At 39.8% G+C, this 23,957-nt stretch overlaps 1 protein-coding gene across 4 annotated transcripts in view; it reads right to left on the reverse strand.

Annotated features, from left to right (window-relative positions):
- Positions 1-21,648: 21,648 nt before the first annotated feature.
- Positions 21,649-23,957, reverse strand: part of LOC147904447 (double-stranded RNA-binding protein 8-like) — a 45,331-nt gene continuing 43,022 nt past the window's right edge. For all 4 annotated transcript variants that reach the window (XM_087395904.1, XM_087395912.1, XM_087395922.1 and 1 more), the window contains 2 exons: positions 22,435-22,715; positions 21,649-22,228 (listed from right to left, as the gene is read on the reverse strand). In XM_087395904.1, the coding sequence (XP_087252030.1) occupies positions 21,887-22,228; positions 22,435-22,680 (588 nt within the window). In that variant the 5' untranslated portion in view covers positions 22,681-22,715 and the 3' untranslated portion in view covers positions 21,649-21,886. The remainder of the gene's footprint in view (positions 22,229-22,434; positions 22,716-23,957) is intronic.

The raw sequence follows: 23,957 nt of genomic DNA on the forward strand, positions 1-23,957 counted from the left end.
CATGCATAGCAATAAGATGATAATTGTCTTGTTAGCAATTGAGTAGAATTATCCTTTGAAAAGCTATAAACGCAATATATTGACTGAGATACATGAGCCTATCAACATGCTCATTGATTAAACCTATCCAAATCTCCTAGCCCAACCTCCCCAAATATCATGGTCATGTCTTGAGCTATTGATGCGTAGCTTGCATATGCCCCGTGACTCAACCTCAACCTTAAGAACTTTACGACATTGCTTGCACACTATAGTTTTTCCCCATCCATCTTTAGTTGATCATGTGTAAAGCAGCACCATAGTGATCCCCTTTCCCATGATGTGAGCCAAAGAAATTCCAAGTCATTTGCAAGAAATGATGTAGTATCGAGAAACAAAGTAGAAAGGCCCCACATCCTTGAATTGAGATGCAACACCATCTGACCAAACCCAGTGCTTACACACTGATCACTAGTGAGATGATGGTGAAATATAAAGTAGTACTATATAAAAAGGGTATTATTGTCCTTGTCATTAGGGACACAGAAGTGGTTCTCTTTATGAATCTTGTTCTCCCCCCCGATGTCAATGTGTCGATATGTTATCTAGACCAGTATGGTGACTTGGTCAAAAAATGCCAATGCATTGAATGCATCTCATTTTTCTCATTAAAAGTATAGATATTTGCAAACTCAACCACTAAGATGACAACACCCTCATGGAAATCTATCAACAAGCACTCCTTGAATTGCTCAACTTAACATCTTGCTTATGAACTTATGTAGGATAAATTTCTCAAGATGCTTCATCCATGTTTTCAATACATTTGATACTTTAACCCCTTGTATGTCAAGACCTTCCTAATTTTCTTCTTTCCCTTGTTATTCAAACCTACATCTAACATTACTTTCTTCAATCTCCTTTAAGGCACTTCAAATCATGGAAAATCCCATCAGTAGGGAACATAGAAAAGACTCCCACATGTTAGTGACACCACTTTATGTATGCTTATGGGCCCCACATCCACTTGATTTACCTTTGTTAAAACAAGTCGCATAGTCACATGTGTAAGACTTTCCATGAAATCCATTTTTTATCAGAAGCTATATTTGTTCCTAGCCATTGCAGAGGCATTTTCATTCCTCTTAAATAGCTTCACGTTTTGGATGAATTGAAGTCATGCTTTCTTCATAAGGATTGACTTCGTTGTGCTTTGCACTTATATCCCTACACTAATATATCTAGTGGCATTGACCTATGAATCTTGTTGCTCCTAGAGCTGCCTCATATTGAATATCTTCTTGTGGGAATTGGAGTGAACTTCATTGATGAAGCTGGGACTCCCAATGAACCTGTTCTTTGGAAGCCACAGAAAAGACTCCCACATGTTAGTGACACCACTGTATGTGTGCTTATGGGCCCCACATCCACTTGATTGACCTTCATTAAAACAAATCGCATAGTCACATGTGTAAGACTTTCCATGAAATCCAAATTTTTTAGAGCAAATACAGTTTATCAGAAGATATGTTTGTTCCTAGCCATTGCAGAGGCATTTTCATTCCTCTTAAGTAGCTTCGCGTTTTGCATGAATTGAAGTCATGCTTTCTTCAAAAGCATTGACTTCTTTGTGCTTTGCACTTATATCCCTACACTAATGTCCCTAGTGGCATTGACCTATGAATCTTGTTGCTCCCAGAGCTGCCTCATATTGAATATCTTCTTGTGGGAATTGGAGTGAGCTTCATTGATGAAGCTGGGACTTCCAGTGAACCTTTACTTTGGAAGTAGTCTACCAAATTTGTAACACACTTGGAAAGCATTGAAAAGGGTCTTTGGACCCATGCGACCTTCCCACCATTGTGGAGTCTTCTGAACTTGGCACCCTTATGCCCCATTATTCCCACCCACCTATCTACCATACCATTCAGCCCTTGCCTTTTTTGTTCCCCATACCCTATTCCACCTCCCATTTCCTCCACCCTTGTAATTCATCCCTTCCACTTTCTCTTCCCCGTACCCATCTCCTCCATCCCCTAAATTCAGCCCTACCCTTTCCCCATCCCCATCTTTGAATTCATCCCTTCCCCTAGTCCCTTCGCATTCCCCATACCCTATTCCATCCCCTATTCTCATCCCTTCCTGTTCCCCTTACCCCATTCCATCTCCCAACTCTCCACCCTCATATTTAGCCCTTGCCTTCCCCTTCCCCTTCCCCTTTCCCATCCTCTACATCCCCTAAATTCACCCATTCCCCTTCCCCTATTCCATCTCCTCCACCTTCCATCTCCTCAACCTTCCATCTCCTCCACCCTTCCATCTATCCCCCTCCTTCCTCCATGCCATAGTATCCCTTCTCTTTCCCTTCCGTAACCTATCTTCTACCTATGTGCTAGCCCTTCCTCTTCCTACATGTGATTCTCTCATCCCTACCATGTCCCCTTCCATCCCATTACCTCCACTCTCCCATCTACCATCCCATTCATCCCTTGCCCTTCCCCATACCATATTCTTGTCCCCCATACCCTATTCCATCTCCCATTTCCTTTGGGAGGTAATGTAGCGTCTTGTGTGATCAACCATACTCATTTCCCAATGGAAAATACAAGTTCTCTCTTTTCCCTCCATTCTATTTTTCGGCCCTCCATTGTACACAGTCCTTACAGCCAACCAATTTGAACCAGCACTATCTGCCATAAACCCTCAAAAGTCTGGTTTCTCAAATCCATTTTGCAACATTTGCTCATTTAACATGTGCCAAAATTGCACCTGTGCATCTGTGTTCTGTACTTTAAACTCACATGTAGCAATGGTCAATAGCTCACGTATATAGGGGTCATATACATGAGCAGCCATAGTGGCCCACCCTTTAACACGTTGTATGTGATCAAAATGCACCCACATTTGACCAAGATTTCCCCCAGGCCTCATTCTATTAACAAGATCTACTCCAGAGGCAGGGCCTATAGAGGACATTTTAAAAATATGAGGTTGACTCTTATCTTGTAGTTGGCCAGGAAACAATATACTTTGCAGGAAAGGATAAGTACATCTCTTCTTCAAGGCAAGGATTGCATCCAAGCCTCCATCACCAATGGAAGAATTCTTTCTTGCACACTCAATAGATCTTTGAAGGTGCCTCCGATGGCACAAAGGGGTTATTGTTTCCAGCATTTCATTTAGCCTTGTCTCAGTTAATTCTTCATGCTTAGTGTCTTCATCAACAAGCAACATATCCATCAATATGTCTCTTGTAACTGTCATATCAATGTTCTTACAAGATGCATTTGGAGACACCTTAGCACGCATCAAAACCATGTCCTCTACCTGTTGTCTTTTCTACCTTGAGATCCCTTGTTCCACAGGGTGGTTGTGCATACCCATATGAATTGCGCATCTGGTAACTCTTTCACGGTCATGCGGGAGACAATAGTACATGATTGCAGCACATGGTCTTACACACTCTGGTGACTCACCACAATGCTTGCAAACTAATGTTCCTATCTCCTTGTTGAGTGGCCCTACAGAGGGTGTCTTCTTTAGCTTGCCTTTTCACTGTGCGCTCATTGTAAGCACAATCCACATTATAACACCTCAAATAACCTCCACATCTGCTAAATCTTACAACACCTCTAAAAAACTCTTGTGTGCTTGTCGTATACTCTGTCCAAATATGCCCATCACACCTCTGATCCATTCCTTTCATAGGAGAGCCTGAACTTATTGGTGGTAGCTCAAACAAAACATATCCATCATATCTCGCTGGAAGTTCTTGCACAACATGCATCGATTGCGCACTTGAAAATGCGACATGCAAAGAGCTAGACAATGGAAGCCTTTGCAAAATTGTAAGTACACTCACCTCTTCAATAGAAGTTGATGATGCATTTGACACTATTTTTCTTACGACCACCATGAAATGTTGATGGGTTAGGCCATCCAATCTGAATCCTTTCTCTCCCCCTTCCAAATCCACCAAAGGTTGACAAATAGCAACATCTTCAATTCCAATCTGTTGATGTACTTGAATCTCTTGATCTCCAATGGCAAAATGGTCCTTAATGTCTATTAATGCAACCTCACAAAACTCAGTATCATATCTAATAGCAAGTGTTTGAGATTGCAAATATTTCAGTACAATAGTTTGAGGTGCCATTCTATTGTCTTAGATAGAAGAACATAAGTGCAAAGCCAGTATGGGGTGACAAGAAGGGGAGGCCTTGGAGAAGGTGTCAAGAAATGGAGAGCTTTGAGAATTGCAGTAGAAGGTGATGAGAAGTGGAGAAATGTAGAAGGTGACGAGAAGTGGAGAAAGGTGACAAGGATGAATCTTAAATTTATAATTTTAAATTGATATTATTATTATATTGCAAAGGTGGATACGAATTTATTCTGTGAACTTGTACATGATGCGCTATATTTATTAGTAGGAGAACAATCCAAAAAAATGGACCAGTAGATGGTGCACATTGCCAGATACGTATTAATTGTGTGAATCTCTACCCATCACTTTGGAGGTAGCCCACCACTCCTACAACTCATGCAATGAGCCACCAACTGATGATGTCGATAATGAAGCTCTATTAACTTCATGTTAACTTCTATTATCATGCCAACTTCTAACTTCATGCTAACTTGTAACTATCCATCAACAAAACTATGATCTTCTAACTTCATGCTAACTTCTAACCTCCTTCTAACTATCATGATAATGATCTAGCTTTCCATCAAGCTAACTTCTAACTTCCACCTTGTTTCTTAGTACTTTGACTAGTGAACAATGTGTAGTCATTGAAAAAGCAAGGACAAGGGATTCAAAAGGGAAAAAACAATGGTACCCTTTGACAAGAGGATATCTTGCACGTTTGGTGTTTCAGGTGTGCTCATTTTTATTGTATTCACATTTCTCATTGTATTCATTCTTTTCATTTAGCAAGATTAGCATTTTTACTTGTATCCATTCACTATTTCTCAAGGGTCTTGATTTCGTGGTTGAATACACTGGAGACCTTACGCAAGCAATAGAACATGTGGGAAAGACAGTTTCTGAAGAGAGGAGGGCAGAGGCTGAGTGCAAAGAGTGTACAAGAATTCACAAAAAGTACTAGGATAAAATGGGAATGGTATGTGACCATCTTTTTCTTGAATGCTATTGATGGCTTTTAATTTTAAGTATCTTATCTTTTTGCTTATGCTGAGTCATCCTAGGTGCTCAACATCCTTGATCCTAAACTTGGTGATGTGTGGAAGAAAAAGGTTTTTTCATTGCGCTTTGAAAGTCATGATTCTATTGTTACCTTATCCAAGCTAAAGTATCTTGCTAATGCGGAGTTGAGAAATGAGAAGAGACTCATGTTGCTATCACTTCTCGATGCCAATAAGAGGATGAGGGAGATGTATTTTATGCCTGCAGGAGATAATGAGTATAGAGGGTAAGTGTTTCATGCCTATCCTATATTTTCCCAAGATGGTATGTGCTTAGTTGGATTTCTTTCTTTGATGTGCTAGTTTGATTTCTTTCCAAGTAGGTGGTTAACAAAGGAGACGTTCCTTGAGAAAGTGGAGATCCAATCATTAATGGCTTTGGAGGATTTATGTGCACTTTGTGCAATGACCAAGCCACTTGATTTAACGGAAGATTATACACTACAACAATATATAGAGGACATTAAGTTGGAGGGACGAAAGCATATGTTTGCTTTCTTGAATCCAGGGATGGCAAGGCTGAGCTCAAGAGTGGGAGAAGAGGAGATGGAGGAGCACAGAGGAAGGCAACAGAGCTTGATCAAGCAGCACAGCGTGTGGTTTTTAGGTATAGTTTTGAGTTATTTTGTTATGTTGCATTATCTTTGTGAGCACTTTGACACAACATTAAATTGTATGTCATACAATATTTATGGTATCCCTCCCACTTGGTGCAAGAAGGAAAATTGAAAGATCTCCCTAGGCAGTGCAAAGGGTGGTTTAGGGTTACCTTGCAGTATCTTTCTAAGAGCTTTGACACAACATTAAACTGTATGTCTTTAAGGTATCTCTCCCACTTGGTGCAAGAAGGAAAATTGAATGATTTGCCTAGACAGTGCAAAGGGTGGTTGGAGATTGGGAACCCAGCAAGTTGCATGTACCCAGGAACCATGCATGCATTGTCTCAATGGGAACTTGCACACTGCCCTTGGTGGATTGACTTCACCGATGGTCAAGTTTTAACAAGAGAGAGAGATCTCTTCACACAATATTCTACACGCAAGAAAAGTGAAGATAAGGCCACAAGCAAGACAGACAAGGGGAGTCAAAAGGATACAACTTCTGTGCCACCACCGAAGGATGTTCCACCCCAGGATGAAGAAGGTGTTTATTAAATCATTTTGATAAATTACAAGATTGTTGTGGAAAGTATTTTTGGTTGCAGATTGACCGATTTGATTTACTTGCACAGTTGTTGTAGAGATTACAGCTCGTGTTGATAAAGAACGTCAGGAAAGCATTGGCCAAAACCAAGGTATAATCATTTCTCCTTTCATGAAACAATTGCTCTATATACAATAACTCATTGTTATATCATTTTCATTACTACAAGAAAAGGTTATATTGTTATATTTGTGATATTGTATATTACAGGAAGTAGGATGGTTGTGAAAGAGATGATCACTTATATCTTTCATCATCCATCACCTATGGATCCCACTGTGTGTCGAGGAGACAAATTGCTTTGCAATTGTTCCATTGGAGATTATATTGCCATGGGCTTGGACTTTGTTGATGGGAAGAAGAATGGTGTTTACACGCAAGCTCATGAATTTTTCTTAGCAGTGGCTCAAAAAGAAACAGACTATAAGAGATTTGGCAAGAAGCTGAAGTGGGCTGCAAACTTTATAATGCTTGACTTTCCGACTGGTTTTGAGATTTGTGGAGATGTTGGCCTCCCCTCATGGAACAACCTCAAGGGGGTTCACTTGAAGTATGGCATAGCTGTAGCTGTAGCGACGTTGGATGATGATGGGTGGTTGGTACTCATCTGTCCATTGGCAGGTAAGCTTCTATTTACATCCATTTACTTCCTTCTTTTGCTTTACTTCCATTTAAGACTTCGAGCATGGATGCTCTTTGACAATATGGATATTTTGTATGATCTGTATATGAAGGACCATGTATTACATGGATGGAACAATATATTCGTGCACAAGGATTGGAGGTGGACCGTCGTGTATTTGTGCTAGAAAAGCTTCCATATGGTCACATAAATGTACATGAAGGAGAAGATATGTTGGTGAGTTGGGTTCATGAAGTTTCTTCTTATCATTGTATGGTGTGAGAGATAAAATGTCAATGACATATGTTCCTTCATCTTGCAGATGCGATCCTTCATGCTTGTGTTTGTGAGGCGTGTGGGCCATAAACCACCAACATTCCATGTGGAGAGTAAACCTCTTTTTGACAAGTTGAATGTTTGCCAAATGAGTGACCACTGGACTCATTATCTCCCTGACATACAAAAGACAGCTCGAGGAGCATTAGAGAAATCTGCTAGTTTCATTGAGTGTTTGTTGATCCTTTTGTGTCCTCCTGGTGGTTTGTGCATGGAGATGGGATGTGGTGTGGCACCTCTCATGAGAGCATGCTTGGCAAATCGGCGTGCATGCTTCTCTTTTGATAATGATGTTTTCATTGTGAGTAGTGTTGTGGAGCCACTTGTGCAAACTGCCAATGCAAAGAGAGCTCGATTGGAACTTCTTGATCAAGACATTGAGGGTGATGAGAATGCTATTGAGCCTCTCAAAAACCCTTATGACTCATAGTGAGCTACTTTTAGCTTAACTTCTTTTGTGCTTGTTTTGGTGATATTTAGTGACATTTTAGAGTTGTGTGATTAACATGGTCAGGGGTAATGACAAACTATGGTGATTGGTGTTTTTAATACTTTTGATTGGAGGAAGACACATAAATTCTAGCACTCATCTAACTATTCTCTTATGCCACACTTAATTAAAGACTCACTTCATGTGATCTTATGTGATATTGGTCAAACTATGAAGTGCAAATGATAAGTAATTTCTTTTGGAAAGTCAAATGCAATGCTTTAGGATGAGTACATCTTCTCATACATGTTTTGAAGGTAGGAATGGAGCATGGTGTGCTTGAGTGTAGAGTTCATTGCTTGCATTCTTAAATGTGATATGTTGCAAAAATACTTCAATAATGTTCAATAGTCATATAGTCATATAAACTTTAGTGCTATTTGTACATTCATATATATTTACACTGTATATTGTGTGTGTAGTGAACTACCATGCTATGCAAAAGCAATGGCAAGGGAAATGGTGAAAAGAGATAAGACTGTTCAAAGGATCAAAGGGATGAAACAAGTTCGTTGCATCTTTGTTGATGATGAATGCTCAACAAGTTCGACTTGAGCTTCAGTTTGTTGAATTATAAGTCAATTTATTGCTTCAACTTGGTCTTCAATCGTTGAAAGGAAACTAACAAAGACTATTGGTGATGGATTATCATGTTCCATAAGATATTCTAGTGCTTGTATGATCATGTTTGTTGGCTTTTTTTGTTTCTAGTTGTCAGATCCTAAGTCAATTGTCATATCTATAATATACTAAGCACGCTAATTGGATAGGATCATTTAGAGAATGTGGGACCTTGAATTTAACGTGATGAATGTAAACCGTTAGATCAATTCAATTAGAGTGGTATCAATTGGTATCATGAGGTGCGCCTGATTCTTGCATTGGGTTTTGAATCCTCAAACCACCTACAGGCTTCGAGATCACGCGGATAGCATAGTTCGTGATCAATATTTCTAGGTTTTTTCTTATCTTTAATTTGTTTCATGGAGTTCCATCACCATGCTTAAAGGACAGAAGTCAACATCCAAATAATGTTCTATAATGCTGTTGTTGTAAATGGCTGTTGTTGTAAATACTATATGGCCACTATGTATGTAAAAATGATGCCTGGTGGAACGAAATGGATATAGCCTATTTCAACTTTAAACCTTTGTTTCATAGAGGTCCAATAAGATCGTTCTTGCAAATTTTTTGGGTGGATTTTTGTCTTTCTAAATAGTTTTAAGATGGAGGGGAATGTTGGGATCCCTCCATGGAACAAAGTCATAAAGAAACACTTGGGGTACAATATAGCCACATGGGGCTGGTGATGATGAGACTATTATTTTCCCATTTGCAAGAAGGCAAATGCTTGCTTTATTTTATTATTTTTTCCTTTTTGCATGACTTCACATACAACATCACTACTTATCTTAATGTCCTTCTAGTCAAAACATTTAGTGTTTAATTTGTTAATGGACCATGTATTTCTTAGGTGGACCATGTTAAATGTGTTACTTGATAGGATAGGCATGCAACATCATGTTTTCAATTGCATGTTGGAATCACGACTTTAACTATGTAGAGTGTACTCTCTTGGTTTTCACTGCTCGCTTTTCTTACCTCGCTCGGTTTTTGTCGCTTGCTTTATCGACTACCTCCCATCCTTTCCCATTCCCCATACCCTATTCCATCCCCTATTCCCATCCCTTCCCGTTCCCCCTACCCTATTCCATCTCCCAACCCCTCCACACTCGTAATTTAGCCCTTGCCTTCCCCTCCCCCTTTCCCATCCTCTACATCCCCTAAATTCACCCCTTCCCCTTCGCCTATTCCATCTCCCCTTCCATCTCCTCCACCTTCCATCTCCACCACTCAACCTTCCATCTCTTCCACCCTTCCATCTATCCCCCTCCTTCCTTCGTGCCATCTATCGCCCTGTCTTTCCCTTTCGTTCTACGTATGTGCTAGCCCTTCCTCTTCCTACATGCGATTCTCTCATCCCTACCATGTCCCCTTCCATCCCATTGCCTCCACTCTCCCATCTACCATACCATTCATCCCTTGCCCTTCCCCATACCCTATTCATGTCGCCCATACCCTATTCCATCTCCCATTTCCTCCACTCGTGTTATTCAACTTTGTTTATAGCCTGTTTATAGGACCCTCATAATACAATTTTATTCACTACTCTCTCTCTCTCTTACCCCCCCCCTCTCTCTCTCTCTCTCTCTCTTCTCTCTCTCTCTCTCTCTCTCTCTCTCTCTCTCTCTCTCTCTCTCTCTCTCTCTCTACCCCCCCTCTCTTCTACCCCCCACTCTTCTCTCTCTCTCTCTCTCTCTCTCTCTCTCTGTGGCATGCTCGCTCATCTCCAAAGAACCTATTATTTGTGCTACACACAAAAATAGTATTTTCTTATAGCTTTGTTGCACCTCACATGGAAGGACCATTTTGAGGTAAGTATTGGTGTAGATGATTCCTAGGAATTCGTCAATTCTTAGCCCACATTCCTTCTCCAAGCTGTGTGAGAAAACATATTCTTTACCAACAAAGAGAATCGTTCTAAGATTGTTGATCTCCACCTCAGGGATGGGATCTATGGTTTCATCTTCATTATTGGGCACAACATAGGGCCATGCCTCCTCCACACTAGGATTGTCTAGAACCACTTCTACCACCTTGGGTACTCTCTCTCTCTCTCTCTCTCTCTCTCTCTCTCTCTCTCTGTGGCATGCTCGCTCATCTCCAAAGATCCTATTATTTGTGCTACACACAAAAATAGTATTTTCTTATAGCTTTGTTGCACCTCACATGGAAGGACCATTTTGACGTAAGTATTGGTGTAGATGATTCCTAGGAATTCGTCAATTCTTAGCCCACATTCCTTCTCCAAGCTGTGTGAGAAAACATATTCTTTACCAACAAAGAGAATCGTTCTAAGATTGTTGATCTCCACCTCAGGGATGGGATCTATGGTTTCATCTTCATTATTGGGCACAACATAGGGCCATGCCTCCTCCACACTAGGATTGTCTAGAACCACTTCTACCACCTTGGGTACTCCAAGAGAAGTTTTGGATTCTTGTTCTTTTTCGTGGCCTCTAACATGACATCCTTGTCATCGTGCGTGATACCACCAATTCACATGTGAGGGAGCACCAATTCCTTTTTCACATCCTCCTCACTAAATGGAAGATAAAGTTGGCAAGTTGCAAGAGAAAGTTGCAACCCAACTTGCCTTTCTTAAAACCCAGCCACCTCCTCCATTATGAGGGAGGATTGGTGCCCAATGGTCTAGGCAATGGTCTCAAAGAAGGCAAGCCTCTATGCAAATAGGAGGTCATTCTTGTGGATGTAGCAATGGATTTTGCATCATACCCATAAACTTTGATAATGCAATATTTTCACCACATATTTCATGATGTACTTCTGAATGTATAGAAATTTCCTTGAAGTGTCCTATGCCAAGGGTGATTGTGCAGGTGATGTCCGATAATTAATTGTTGGCATAGAGATCCTCCCACTCAGGATCCTCTGTGCCGACAACTGATTACCTAAAGGCTTGCCTTTGATCCATAGTATGTAATATGTGTGCTCAAACTGCCTGCACTCAGTTGAGTCTTGCTCCCTCGGACAGCAGCTTGAAACAACTGTCCATATTCTATCTTTGGGGAAAAAAACAATATGATTAGGACCCCCAAATTGAATTTGGGGCCCTATTTTTAATTAATTAGCGTGCGAAAGAGGGGGGAGAGACTTGATTGACAATGGCAATGCGCCATTAATTCATGCGCAATTAACGACCAAGGGGAGGGTACACGAGGCTTCTTCGAAAGCCACTTTCTCGAGAATGTTTTGCAAGTGCCTCTTTCTCTAGAACAATCTGCTGGTGGCTATATATACAAGGGAAGTCTAAAGGGAGGAGGTAGGGGGCTCTGAAGGCTCTCCAGAACTGAAATAGGAGAAGGGGGAGGGAGGAAGAGGGGAGGGAGGGAGGGAGAGAGAGGGAGAGGCGAGGGCTGATTGGAGGGAAAGAGAGAGTAAGTGAGTGGAGGGAAAGAGAGAGAGAGACAATAGAAGAGGAATCGTGACAGGGAGGCAGGAGGTCGATTAGAACGATGAGGAGGTCAATTAAAGTGTAAACAATAGGTTAATCACAAAAGTGGAGCGGGGGACGCGTGTAAATTTTTTAATTAATAGGTTTAGAGCATAGGAGCGAATAGGAGAGAAGAATTTGCAGAAAATGTATTGCAATCAATTTTGCAGTTTATTTTTTTTAACATATAAGATAGAGTGGTCACACCCATAGACTTAGTTCCTTCCACTTGCAAATGTTTTTCGGATGTATCTTTTGTCCATCTACGTAACATGACCCGTCTACGACAACGGATTAGAGACTAGAGACCCACTCTACTAGGTCTCAAGGTGGGATCTTAAAATGTCTTTAATGACCCCCTCCACCATAGACACTACTTGGCTTGCATCTATGAACGATTTAGTTTATTGTGCTCAATTATTATGTGTGTGTGATGATAATGTTTATACATGTGCTTAGGAGTATGTGTGGGATTTGTGTGTGCATTGTGGATGAGTGCGTGTGTGCCTATTTGGGGAAGTGCGAGTGCATGTATGCATTTGTACATTTATGTGCAGTTGAATATTATTGTGTACGTGTGTATACATGTGTGTGCATGTGGACGTCCCTGCAAGGGTGTGTCTAGGTGCATGTGAATGTGCATCATATGCATGTGCATCTCTAAATGCACATGGGTGGAATATGTGCACACATCAACATGAGTGTGTCAATTCCATATATCTTGCACCATGTCTCTATTTGTACATACATACACACGTATGTATGTATGTATGTATGTACACAAACAGACAATAACAACAATATGTGTAAGTGGTACTACATTCTCAAAGTCAAATGGTTACTAAAGACATAAAATTGGAATACAATAGTTAGGAACATAGCTCAAGGTCATAGTTTAAGAAGAAGCACAGATAACCATATATTATAGTAGAGAGAGTATGCCACTAACACTATCAATTGTGATAAACTAAATCGATTACGACTATTAAAGATGGCTTATTCAATGGATAGGTTAGTGGATAACTTTTTCTAACCAATTTGATTGTCACTGGATTGTCAGATGAGAGCAATAGCCAATTATTATCAAAATTAATCCAAGTTGATCTTTCAACATTATATACAATTATCTCTATAAATGCATGCTCGTTGATCCTCACCCTGCCAACCTCTATGTGAGAAGGAATATGATTTGGAATTGCATAGGACCACAAACAAGTAAATTGAGATTGTTTTGATTTGGTACCTTTTGAAGGCAAAATTATATTGATTTAGAGGGTAGTATAGGATGAAGAAACTATCGATACCAGAAACATATGGATGTGTTTGATCATGATCATGATTGAAAAGGCAAAGGTCAACATTAATTTACAATGAAGAGTGGTTGAATCATCAATCGATGATCTAGGACCTCTCTAGCACTTGAGTATTTTGTCTGTAGAGTTGCTCATTTTAACAATGTATTTAGCTGATGGAGGGATGGCCAAGCAGAGGACCAATTTGATCGATTGAATTAGAGTGTTGTGCAAGTAGAGGGCTAATTTCATGGTGGAGTGTAGTCCAAGGAGAGGACCCCATTGATTGATCGAATGGGTATGTCTCTCATTATAGAGTAACAATCTCCTAGGAGGTTTACCTAACTTGAATCAGCCATGCAGTGTTCAACAAAAAATAAGGAAGAAATGGGGCTATTGAATACGCCTAATGTTGCATGTGTGTGTGTGTGACACATACGCACACGCATGTATATACAAACATGCATACATATACATATACACAAGACATAGAGATAGGCATATGTGTATGCATATACATACATACATACATACATATGTATGTATGTAGATATTGTGCGTGATCTTTTGCTTGTTGTGGTCACTTTGCTCAAAAAGCATCAACTAACCGTTAAATAACTAAAACTAAGATACCTATACCATGCTACACACAACATAATTAATAACCAACTGATATGCAAAACCTTTTAAAAGACAAAATACATCTGCACCAAAAAATTGCATTGCCCTTGATAAGGAAGCTTATGGTGTGTTGGATTAGAGGAAGAGGTTTGGGAAGTCACATGCATGAGGGTGGGGAGCCCGCTGATGAAGAGAGGTGAGGAAGAGGGTGGAGCTTACATGGATCCCTCATGGATCAAAGGCAGGTTGGGGAGGTTGTGTAGTTGAGGGTAGGGAGGCCACACAGGTGAGTGTGGGGAGGCCGCACAAGTGAGGGTGAGGGTGAAAAGTGTGTGAAATTGGCCCCTAGTCTAGTTGAGATAGCCCAACTAGCAACAATCATGTGTCAATTACATGTCCAGGCTATCATACATAGTCTTTGCATGCCTAGAAATGATTAGTAGTCCTGTCTTTTTGAGGAGGCAAGCACCCAATCTCCTCTTTTTTTAAAGTAATCATGCACTTGCATGCAGTAATATTTAGTATGCTCTCATTTTTTAAAGCATCAATGCATTGGCATGCAATATTAATTATTGATATGGTATGTTGTGCTAATATGTGTTATTAGAGCTGATTATATGCAGCCTCCTCACCCTCAACCTCCCCAACCTCTTTCTGTGATCCATGGAATCTCCATCATATTCCTATGACATCTACAAGCTCCATCCTCTTCCATAGTCTCCCCACCCTAGCTTGCATGCTCCATCATATTCCTCTGAACTCTACAAGCTCCATCATGTTCCATAGTCCCCCCACGCTAACCTGCATGACCTCCCCAACCTCTTTCTTTGATCAATGTAATCTCCACCCTCTTCCTTTGACTTCTAGTAGCTCCACCCCCTTTCTTGGACCTTTGTGAGTTCCACCATTCTTCCAATATGGTATTCTTGTGATTCTTATGTTGGCTTTTTCTTATTCTATTTAACTACCACCATTGACTATATTATCGATGATTTTTTTGAAAAAAACACATAAATTGTTTTTTTCAAACTCTAAAAAACATTGCAATTTAACAATGGTAGTAAGAACATTTACTTTTATGCTTAAGAAAAAATTTCCAACCACATTTGACGCAAATGTCAACACTAGTAAAATATTATCAATGGTAATATCCATGTAATATTTATGCTTTAAAAAAACGTGAAGCTGTTCTGATAGTAATATCAAAGATTTTTTTGGGTAAAATTTAATTTGGGTAGAATAGGGCTTGCCAAGCCCTAATCTACCCTTTTGTATAAAAGTCTATATTACATCTCTAGTGGCCATTTTATATGATTGACATTGTTTAAGTTTATGATTTTTTATAACACTTCTTGAATACAATTTTTTCCTACTCTAGCCCACTTATGTCTACATCCTATGTACAAGATTCTAGTCATACTCGTTGCTCCCATCCTCCTCTGCATCACTCCCATCACCTTCCTTATCATTCCCATCACCACTGTCACCTTCCCCTCCTCTTGTTTGTGTAGCTTCTTCATCCTCTCGATAGGCTTGTGCCAAGTAGTACTCATCTCCTCTCTCTGCGAGTAATCCCATGAGAGCTTCCATACCATTATTGTATGCATAATAAAACTCCTAATTCGTACACTCCCTGCCCATTTTAATTTCCTAACATTATAAGAATACATGTTAGTTTCAATGATTTACATGCTACATTGCAAAATTATATACTAAATGAAGTGGAAAGTATTACTTATAGAAAAAACATAAAATCGTGCCTTGCCACCCGAGCCAAAGTGGGATTGGCCCACTTTACTCTTTCTCGCAGTAGCTGCTGCCTACTTCTATTGATCATACTTCTAGGGATCCTTAAGCTATTTTTTTATAATTTTCCAATCTTCCTGGTGGACCCAAGTAGGCTTTGATTTCCCTTTCTTTGCTTTTCTATGGATTTGTTCATTTTGTGACTTAAGAACTACGGCCATCTTATTTAACATCCATTGGGAGTCAAACTTTAGCTCCTCACTAGGCACAAGGAACTCCTCCTTCAATGTTTATGCCCACTGGGTACCATTTACTTGGTGTAGAGAGAAAATTTCCTTGTTTTTCACAATTCATCATGCATATTCGATGCAAGACGCATCATGCATATTCGATGCAAATAATGCATTGGTGGTCTTGTAGCCATGCAAATGGTACCTTATGGGAGTGATACTTTTTGCACAAGCCTTAAAATCACTTATTTTCATGCCTATCAAGTACCATTTGCATGGCTTGGAGATGAAATTTCCTTGTTTTTCACAATGCATCATGCATATCCGATGCAAAACATGCATTAGTGGTCTTCTAGCGATGCAAATAGTACTTGATGGGCATGATACTTTGCATAAGCAATAAGATCACTGATTCTAAGACCTATGTAAAGTATCATGCCCATTGGGTACCATTTTCATGGCTTGGAGAGAACATTTTTTAGTTTTTTCACAATGCATGATGCATATCTTAGTCAAAACATGAATTGGTGGTCTTCTAGCAATCCAAATGGTACCCGATGGGAATGATACTTTTCATGGGATTCAAACTCACTTATTTTAAGGTGTGTGCAAAGTATCATGCTCATCAGGTACCATTTTCATGGCCTGGAGAGAACATTTCCTTGTTTTTCACCATGCATCATGCATATCCGATGCAAAACATGCATATTTGGACTTCTAGCCATGCAAATGGTACCCAAGGGGACTTATATTTTGCACATTCCTTAAGGCCACTTATTTTAAGTCTTGTGGAAAGCATCATCATCGAGTAACATTTGCATGGCTCAAAGAGAACCTTTTCCTTGTTTTTCACAATGCAAAATGCATATTGGATGTAAAACATGAACCGGTGGTCTTCTAGCCATGTAAATTGTACCGGATGGACATGATACTTTGCATGGGCCTTAAACTAGGTGATTGTAAGTCTTTTACAAAGTATCATGGCTATTGGGTATCATTTGCATTATTTTCAATGCTCTTGAATGGTGTATGTCTAGTAAATATTCTTTCCAAACCACTCAAATGATACCCAATGGGCATCATAGTTTTCATACGTCTTTTCCTCATATTTCCATCTATTCTTTTGTTGTTTTTTATCTTTCCATCCCCTCTTTTTTTGTCCATTATTTTGACCTCCTCTCTATTTTCAGCTTGTAACCTTCCTTCTTCAACTTAGCCTCCTCTCTCCCTTTGACTTGCAACCTTCCTTCTTCAACTCAGTCGCCTCTCAATCTCTGGTTTGCAACCTTCCTTCTTCAACTTAGGCTCCTCTCTGCTTTCTTGATAGTTATTGGTGAATCTGTCAAAAATAAATTTGATTGGTGTGTTTTAAAACTACGAGAGAAGTTTGATAAATGGAAGGGAAAGAAATTGTCCTTTTCAAGGAGGCTTAATTTGCTAAACACATTATGTCTTCATTTGTAGTTTATGTGTTATAAGCTTTTTACTTTTCTAGTAATTCATTGAGAAAAGTGGATGGCTTCATTTGTGACTTATTGTAAAAGGATCAATGGCATGCCTTTGGTTGCCACAAATAGGTCTGTTGAAGGGCTTGAATTGAGCTAAGTGTGAGTCTTTATGTACCAAGTGGCCATTAAGACTAGGCAACAATCAACCATGGGCAAAGCTTGCGAGGCATCGGATATATAGTAATGGACCGCATGGGGTCACTGGTTCCCCGCAGGAGCTAGTGTTATCTAGTATACAAATTAAGATTCCTTAGTCTAGATTTCTATCAAGGTTGATTCCGATTTGGAAAATCATGACAAAAAAATGCTCTTGGGTTGGTTTAAGATCCCTTTATGGTAATTGATCTTTGGATAAATCAATCCGATTGTCTAATGGGGCTCTAAAGATGGCCTCCATTACTTGAGAATATATAAAAACTTCACAGTAAAAGTTTGTGTTGTTTAAGGATGCTTTGGACCCTGGGATAGGGAGTTCGTTGATAATTAAATCAATTGCATCTCGTTTTCAACTTTCAACTGGTGAAAGAAGGGCTATGCAAATGCTTAGGACCCAAGTTAAATGTTTAAGATTTTTGGATGACAAGGGATTTGTGCTTAGCTCTAGTAAACCTTTACAAATATATTTTTTGAGAGATTTCAAGAAATTGTCTTTTCCCAAGGTGGCATCCATGGCCCATAAAACCAATGGATTGTTTATGCACCTTTCAATGGTTTTTCAGCTTGGAGTTTGAGACTTTCAAGGGTTTGGAAGGCAATGCCCTCTTTTAAGCTCAATATTTTGAGGTGCAAAGTTATTGTTGGTAAATTGCCTATCAGAGCCAGGATGGCTAGATGGAATTCGAAAATCTACCCTTTATGCGCGTTATGCAAACGTAGGAAGGAGACAATTTCATATCCTTTGGGAAACATGAAAGAGGCCATTTTAGGTGACAAGGGTATATTGAATGATTCTCTCTTTAGTGTTTGATAATTGGTCAAGGTTGTGCTAATACAACGAATTTGGAAGTATCAAAACAGTGTGGTCTTTACGAATTTTATTGGTGCAGGATCTCTTTTTTATGAAATCATTGAGGAACTTAGTAGAATGTTAAAATATTTCTAGGAGGAAAAATGTGTGGTTTTATCTAGTCTACTCAACCGTTGACCATCATAGCCCATGTGGGGCCATCTTTGTAATTGCCTACCTATTTCATGAGGCTGATTTCCTCTCTTTTTTTCTGGTTCTTTAGTACAATTTGTTTCTCACAAAAGAAAAAGTTTAACATAAGAGAACCATTAACCAAATCCTATGTCTACTTCCATAAAACCCCTAAGTTCATTGTACCTTTTTCTTAAAAGATTGAATTAAATTTCATAATAACAATATGGAGTATTCAAACTTACCATAAACTTATTCACATACAATAGCAGCTCAAAAAGACGTCCACTAATTGTAATAAATTTCTAGTTATTGACATCAACCACTAGCAATGATGAAGAGAAGAAGTCCACCTCCTCTATCCTCTCTAACTGCCAATTCCTAGATTATCAAAAGCAGTCCCTTAGGTCACGCTACACCTCTTGAAGTTGTCGACCCTCCAAAATCCAGAAACATCAATGCATGAGATCCTCACTCAATGTTCTAAGTCCAACTGTCCATCTCTTCAATCACTCAATGACTCTGAATCCAAGGCCCTATCGGTGGACCTTTTTCTTCCAACTCTACTCTAGCTATGGTAAACCTCTCCACAATCACCTTTTTATGCTGCAAGATTTTAACCGAAGATTTGAAGCCCAAGATGGTGGATTTTGGCAAAAAGGGATGATGGCCAAAGTGATAGGAAATCGAAAGATGGTTCAAGGTCATACATTCATTATTCCCAGATTCCGCATTGTTTGGGAGATATGGGCCTTTGAATAAGGCTGATTTTATAGGGTTTTAAAAAAGAAAAAAATAGAACAGAAATCATAGTTGTGACCTATTTCTGGAAGGAGCGGGGATGATTTTGGAAAAAACAAGTTCGTAGCTCAAAAAGACAGATTTTTCTGAAGGCCGAGATCATCAGAGCGCACGGATTTTTGCCATAGCTCTTCGTGCATGAATTTTGAGATAGATTTCAAAGGAGAATCATATCCTTGAGGACCAAGAACGAAATTCGAGATCCAAATTCATATTGAAATTTCTTATGAGATTGTGATGAGAGTGAGATTGAGATACTGGAGGTAGGGCACAGGGATGGTGGGGTGGTACATACTTCTTGTGGGAAGATTTTCCTTGTAAAGGATTTGTCTTGAATAAAGATATTCTTCTTCTCCATGTCTATGTGAAATCTTGACTCCTTTTTACTTGTGTGAATCCAAGGCCATGTTAGTGGATCAATGTCTTCCAACTCTTAACTCTAGCTATAGTAAACCTCTTGGAAGTATACCATAAAATACAAGGTAAGACTCACAAATGTAAAAGAAAGTTGCTCCTCGAGTTGCTCTGGGAAAGACCTCAAAGCCCTTATTGGATGGATGTTTATAATGACCAAGCATGTTTCTAGTCCTGATAGTAGACTTTTGGATGCATACCAAATCGAGAATTTTTTTGTGATCTTTGTGCATTGGGACTAGTCTACATCTGTTGAGAGATGTTGCCACATCCTCATCAGCCTCCTCATCAATGGCAGTCACTTTCTTATTATAGGGAACTTGGCCTTAGCTTAAAACAAAAGAGGCCTGATGTTGGAACAAACATAACGTGTTGATGCAATTGTTACATCCCAAGCTAGCTATGACTAGTTTGTACCTAACTTAGGTAAGGAAGCTCCTAGGGAGGATGGAATGTGTTACAGAGTTAGGTCTCAATAAACCTAGGACAAGGGATAGTAGGTGTTAAGTAAGGTTAGGAATAATTAAGGGCTAGTCTAATTATAGCCAAAAGGGCTAAGGGTTGTATAAGTGAGACTAAGCTCATTGATAGAGCATCGATCACCATTAGCCTAGATCTCCTCAAGGTCAAGGACACCCCTAAATCTCCTGTGAGAGCTAGTCTAGGTCAAGGACAGCCCTCAACCAGTGCCCTCAATGTTATGGGTGCCAATGCTTAATAAACTAAGAACTGCGCTCAAGTGAAGATCCTAACCTTCAACTCAAGGGTTGCTTGAAGTAAAGTGACCTATGGTTGGAAGGTCACTTATGTCCCTTCATTATTTGTCAAGGCTAATATCTACTCCAATTTTCCCAACGTGGGTAAGAGACATTGGGTATTCGTTAGTAGTTTAGGACTAATAGACCAAGGATGAGAGATAGTAGGTGTTCAATAAAGGTGAGTTTTAATTAAGGGCTAGGCTAGGCCAATTATAGCCAAAGGGATTGGGGCTATATAAGAAGCCGAAGCTCAATGTTTGAATATTGATTTGGATCTCATTGTGAGACCGAAAGAGCTAGTCTAGGTTGAGGACAACCCTCCAGGTGTCTCCTAGTGTTATGGGACGCCAAGACTTACAGATTGAGTACTACAGAACTGGTTAGGATGGAAGATTTCATTACTTATACTCCCTATGAACCAAAAGAAAATGATTGATCAAAAGCTCAACAACTAAAAAATTGCATTCGTTATGAACACTTGGTTACGTTGTAAGGGATGATGACATGTCTGAAAGCTACCTTTCATATATGAGAACGTACATGTCTTTACAAGGGGAAAGAATGTTCTCTTCCGAGCTAACTATGATTAGTTTATGCCTAACTTGGGTACAAAAGCTCTTAGGGACAATGATTACGAGTTTAGGTGCCAAGGGATAGTGACTATAGGATTATTTAAGGGCAAAGCTGATTATAGTAAGAGGGATGGAGCTCTGTAAGCCCACATTCATTGTTTGAGCATCAATCGCCATTAGCTTGGATCTCCTTGAGAGGCCCAAAGAGCTGGTCTAGTTCAAGGACACTCCTTGAGGTGTGACTAGTGGTACGGGATGCCAAGGCTTATAGACTTAAGGACCAAGCTGAAGTGAAGAACTTGACCTTCAGCTCGAGGGAGGTAGGAGGTATACTGACCTATGGTTGGGAGGTGAATCCAACACTTATGTCCCCAAGTTTTTGGTCAAGACTGATATCTCCTTGAGATAACCGAGCAATAGGGCCTTTTCAGCAATTATTGATAATTAAAAGAGTGTTCTTAATTCAACATATTTTTAATCAACGTATGAGCTCCCCAAATACTATGCAGAAACATCTTATTACATGAAATTAGAGAAGGAGGGGAGGACTCTCTCTCTCTCTCTCTCTCACACACACACACACTACATTACATTTGAACGTTGATATGCATTGTGTGAGCCTATAAACATGAGAGCATTAGCTGAAGAATATGCCCAATTTCACAGCGAAATTCTGGTTGACGTTTAACAGTCGTGGGATAATATGAGATATTAAGCCTGACCTATGTCATCAAAGTGTTCATAATGTAAGGTGGTGGGCTATATAGACCCACACGCCTTCAAGAAAAGTTTATCATGCTAGCACGGTACCTCAAACGATAAGCCATTTTATCTAATTCTCTTTCTTAGAAAAAAGTCTGACGTCTTTCGCTGCTTTGTTTCAATTACATCCCAGCCTATACAATATCACTGATGTTATTTGCTTCCGTGCTCCTCCGTTTTCTTTTCCGTTGACCATTAGCAAGCTTATGCCATTTCTTCAATATGCTGCGTTTAACTCTTTTTTTACCAAACGTTTTTGCATGAATGGCTAGCAAAGCTGTCCTTGCAGCCTTGACTTCTGCTTCTTTTTTTGTTTTCGCCCCACTTCCTTCGTAAATTATCCCTCCAACATCCACCGTAGAGTGGAACACGGGTAAATGCATTTCGCCAGAGCTGACAGTTGAGTAGACAGGCAATGGCAAACTGTTTTTCTGGGCATATTCTTGGAGAAGATTTTTGCAGAGCCCAGATTCCTCCTGTGAAACAAACTCAAAAAGAGTTGGATTAGTAATCCTGTTGAGAAGAGAGCATCCTGAATCAGGCAATAAAGTAGAGTTTGCTGCCATAAACTAGATCATGCTGATATGTCACCCCAACAACTTCGAATATATTCCCTATGGCCTGCTGTCCCTTTTTGAAAACATACATTGTTGCTTTTTAAAAGTAGACAAAACAGCCTCACCACAGGATGGGGATGGACACCAGTTCCAATGCTTGTCTTTGAAAGAACATCTAATGCAGCTTTAGCTGCTGCATGCTGCGCTCTCTTAAGGCTTGTGAACCCTGGAGGAGATTCATACTGAATATCTGCCACTATCACAATGCCCTTGAACCTTGGATCATGTTGGGGTCCCTCCCTAGTAAAGTCATAAACTGGTGGCAATAGACCAGCTTTTTGACAAAACTCCTGCAGCAGGCTTTTGAACATGGAGATTTTCTCCTAGCACACTTGAATTTACTGACCTACATGTCAAAAGAAAAAGAAAATGGAGACTTTCAATCAAACAGGAACCACGTCATGGAAAGGCATATTGCAAAACTCCATAAAGAAGTTTTTACACCAGGCATCAACGTCATAGGTATTAGGTACACAAAAAATCGCAGTTTTATTCAAATACTGAAAAAATAACCTAGATTGTGCATTCCAGAAGCTCTCTCAGAACACACTTACTCCCTAGCTTATAGAGCACTCTTGAAAGAGAAAAAATCAAGGTTAGATTCATCTTTCTTGAAAAATGAGGCAGTATTATATACATATATGGAAACACATTCCTATATACCTAGATGAATCTAGGAACATTCCCAAACTCATCCTCTAAAAACACAACATAGTGCAGTTTCAATCTCATGATAGTCACTCACAAGGTTGAAAACCATAAACTCCATCATGCATAGTAGGGACTAGCTACTATGACATCCCCACTGACGTCATCAGCGCCCAACAGTGGGTGTAGACCATAGTATAAAAATATGCTCTCACACATACAAATCCACACACCCGCACATACTTGAGCATCCATTTATACAAAGTCTTCGTATTGAGTTTCTGTCGGCACTCCGGAGGTGAAGGGCAGACTCAGCATGATGAAGGCTAGCACTAAAGGAGAAGGCTCTTGCCCATTGCTTACGAGGTTTCTTCAAGTTAATTCTTTGCTTGATGGCTAACTTGCCAGTTTTTGTAATAGCTTTGCTAACTCAGAATCCAAAAGGATATTAGGAATTTCCCACAATGAAAACATTAGGATCTAGTATGAAGGAAATTCGATTCAATCCACAACAAGAAGCTTGATTGCAAACCTCTAAAAAAGGATTTGAAGTTATGCCTGCCAGTTAACAAACTGGAGCACAGAAGAGGAAGCTTGAGATAAATTTGGCTTTTGCTGGAGAGAAAGTTACTCGCTCAATCACCAGAGGAAGTCACCTGCCTATAATTGTTTGTGCAGGTAGACAAAGGATTCTAGTTACGTTGCAATCAAGGCTTGCCTGATTCTAATGTGTTTGTAGATTTCTGTGATGTCATCACCACCTGGGCGCTTAGTATGCCTTGTCGAGTGTGCCAATGGCACGAAGATTCATATCATTCATTCTGCTTGTAGTAAGGGAAGGAATTTGTCCCACTGAGTTAGCTTATTGTATGCTTTGTACAAGGAATTCATCCTACTGGTCTGTGTGAAGCTCTTTCAGGACCCAAAAGTACTCTGACTG

The sequence above is a fragment of the Dipteris shenzhenensis genome, chromosome 2 (genome assembly GCF_047967505.1).
Source record: "Dipteris shenzhenensis isolate YYH24624 ecotype China chromosome 2, Dip_SZ_1.0, whole genome shotgun sequence".
Taxonomy (NCBI): Eukaryota; Viridiplantae; Streptophyta; class Polypodiopsida; order Gleicheniales; family Dipteridaceae; genus Dipteris; species Dipteris shenzhenensis.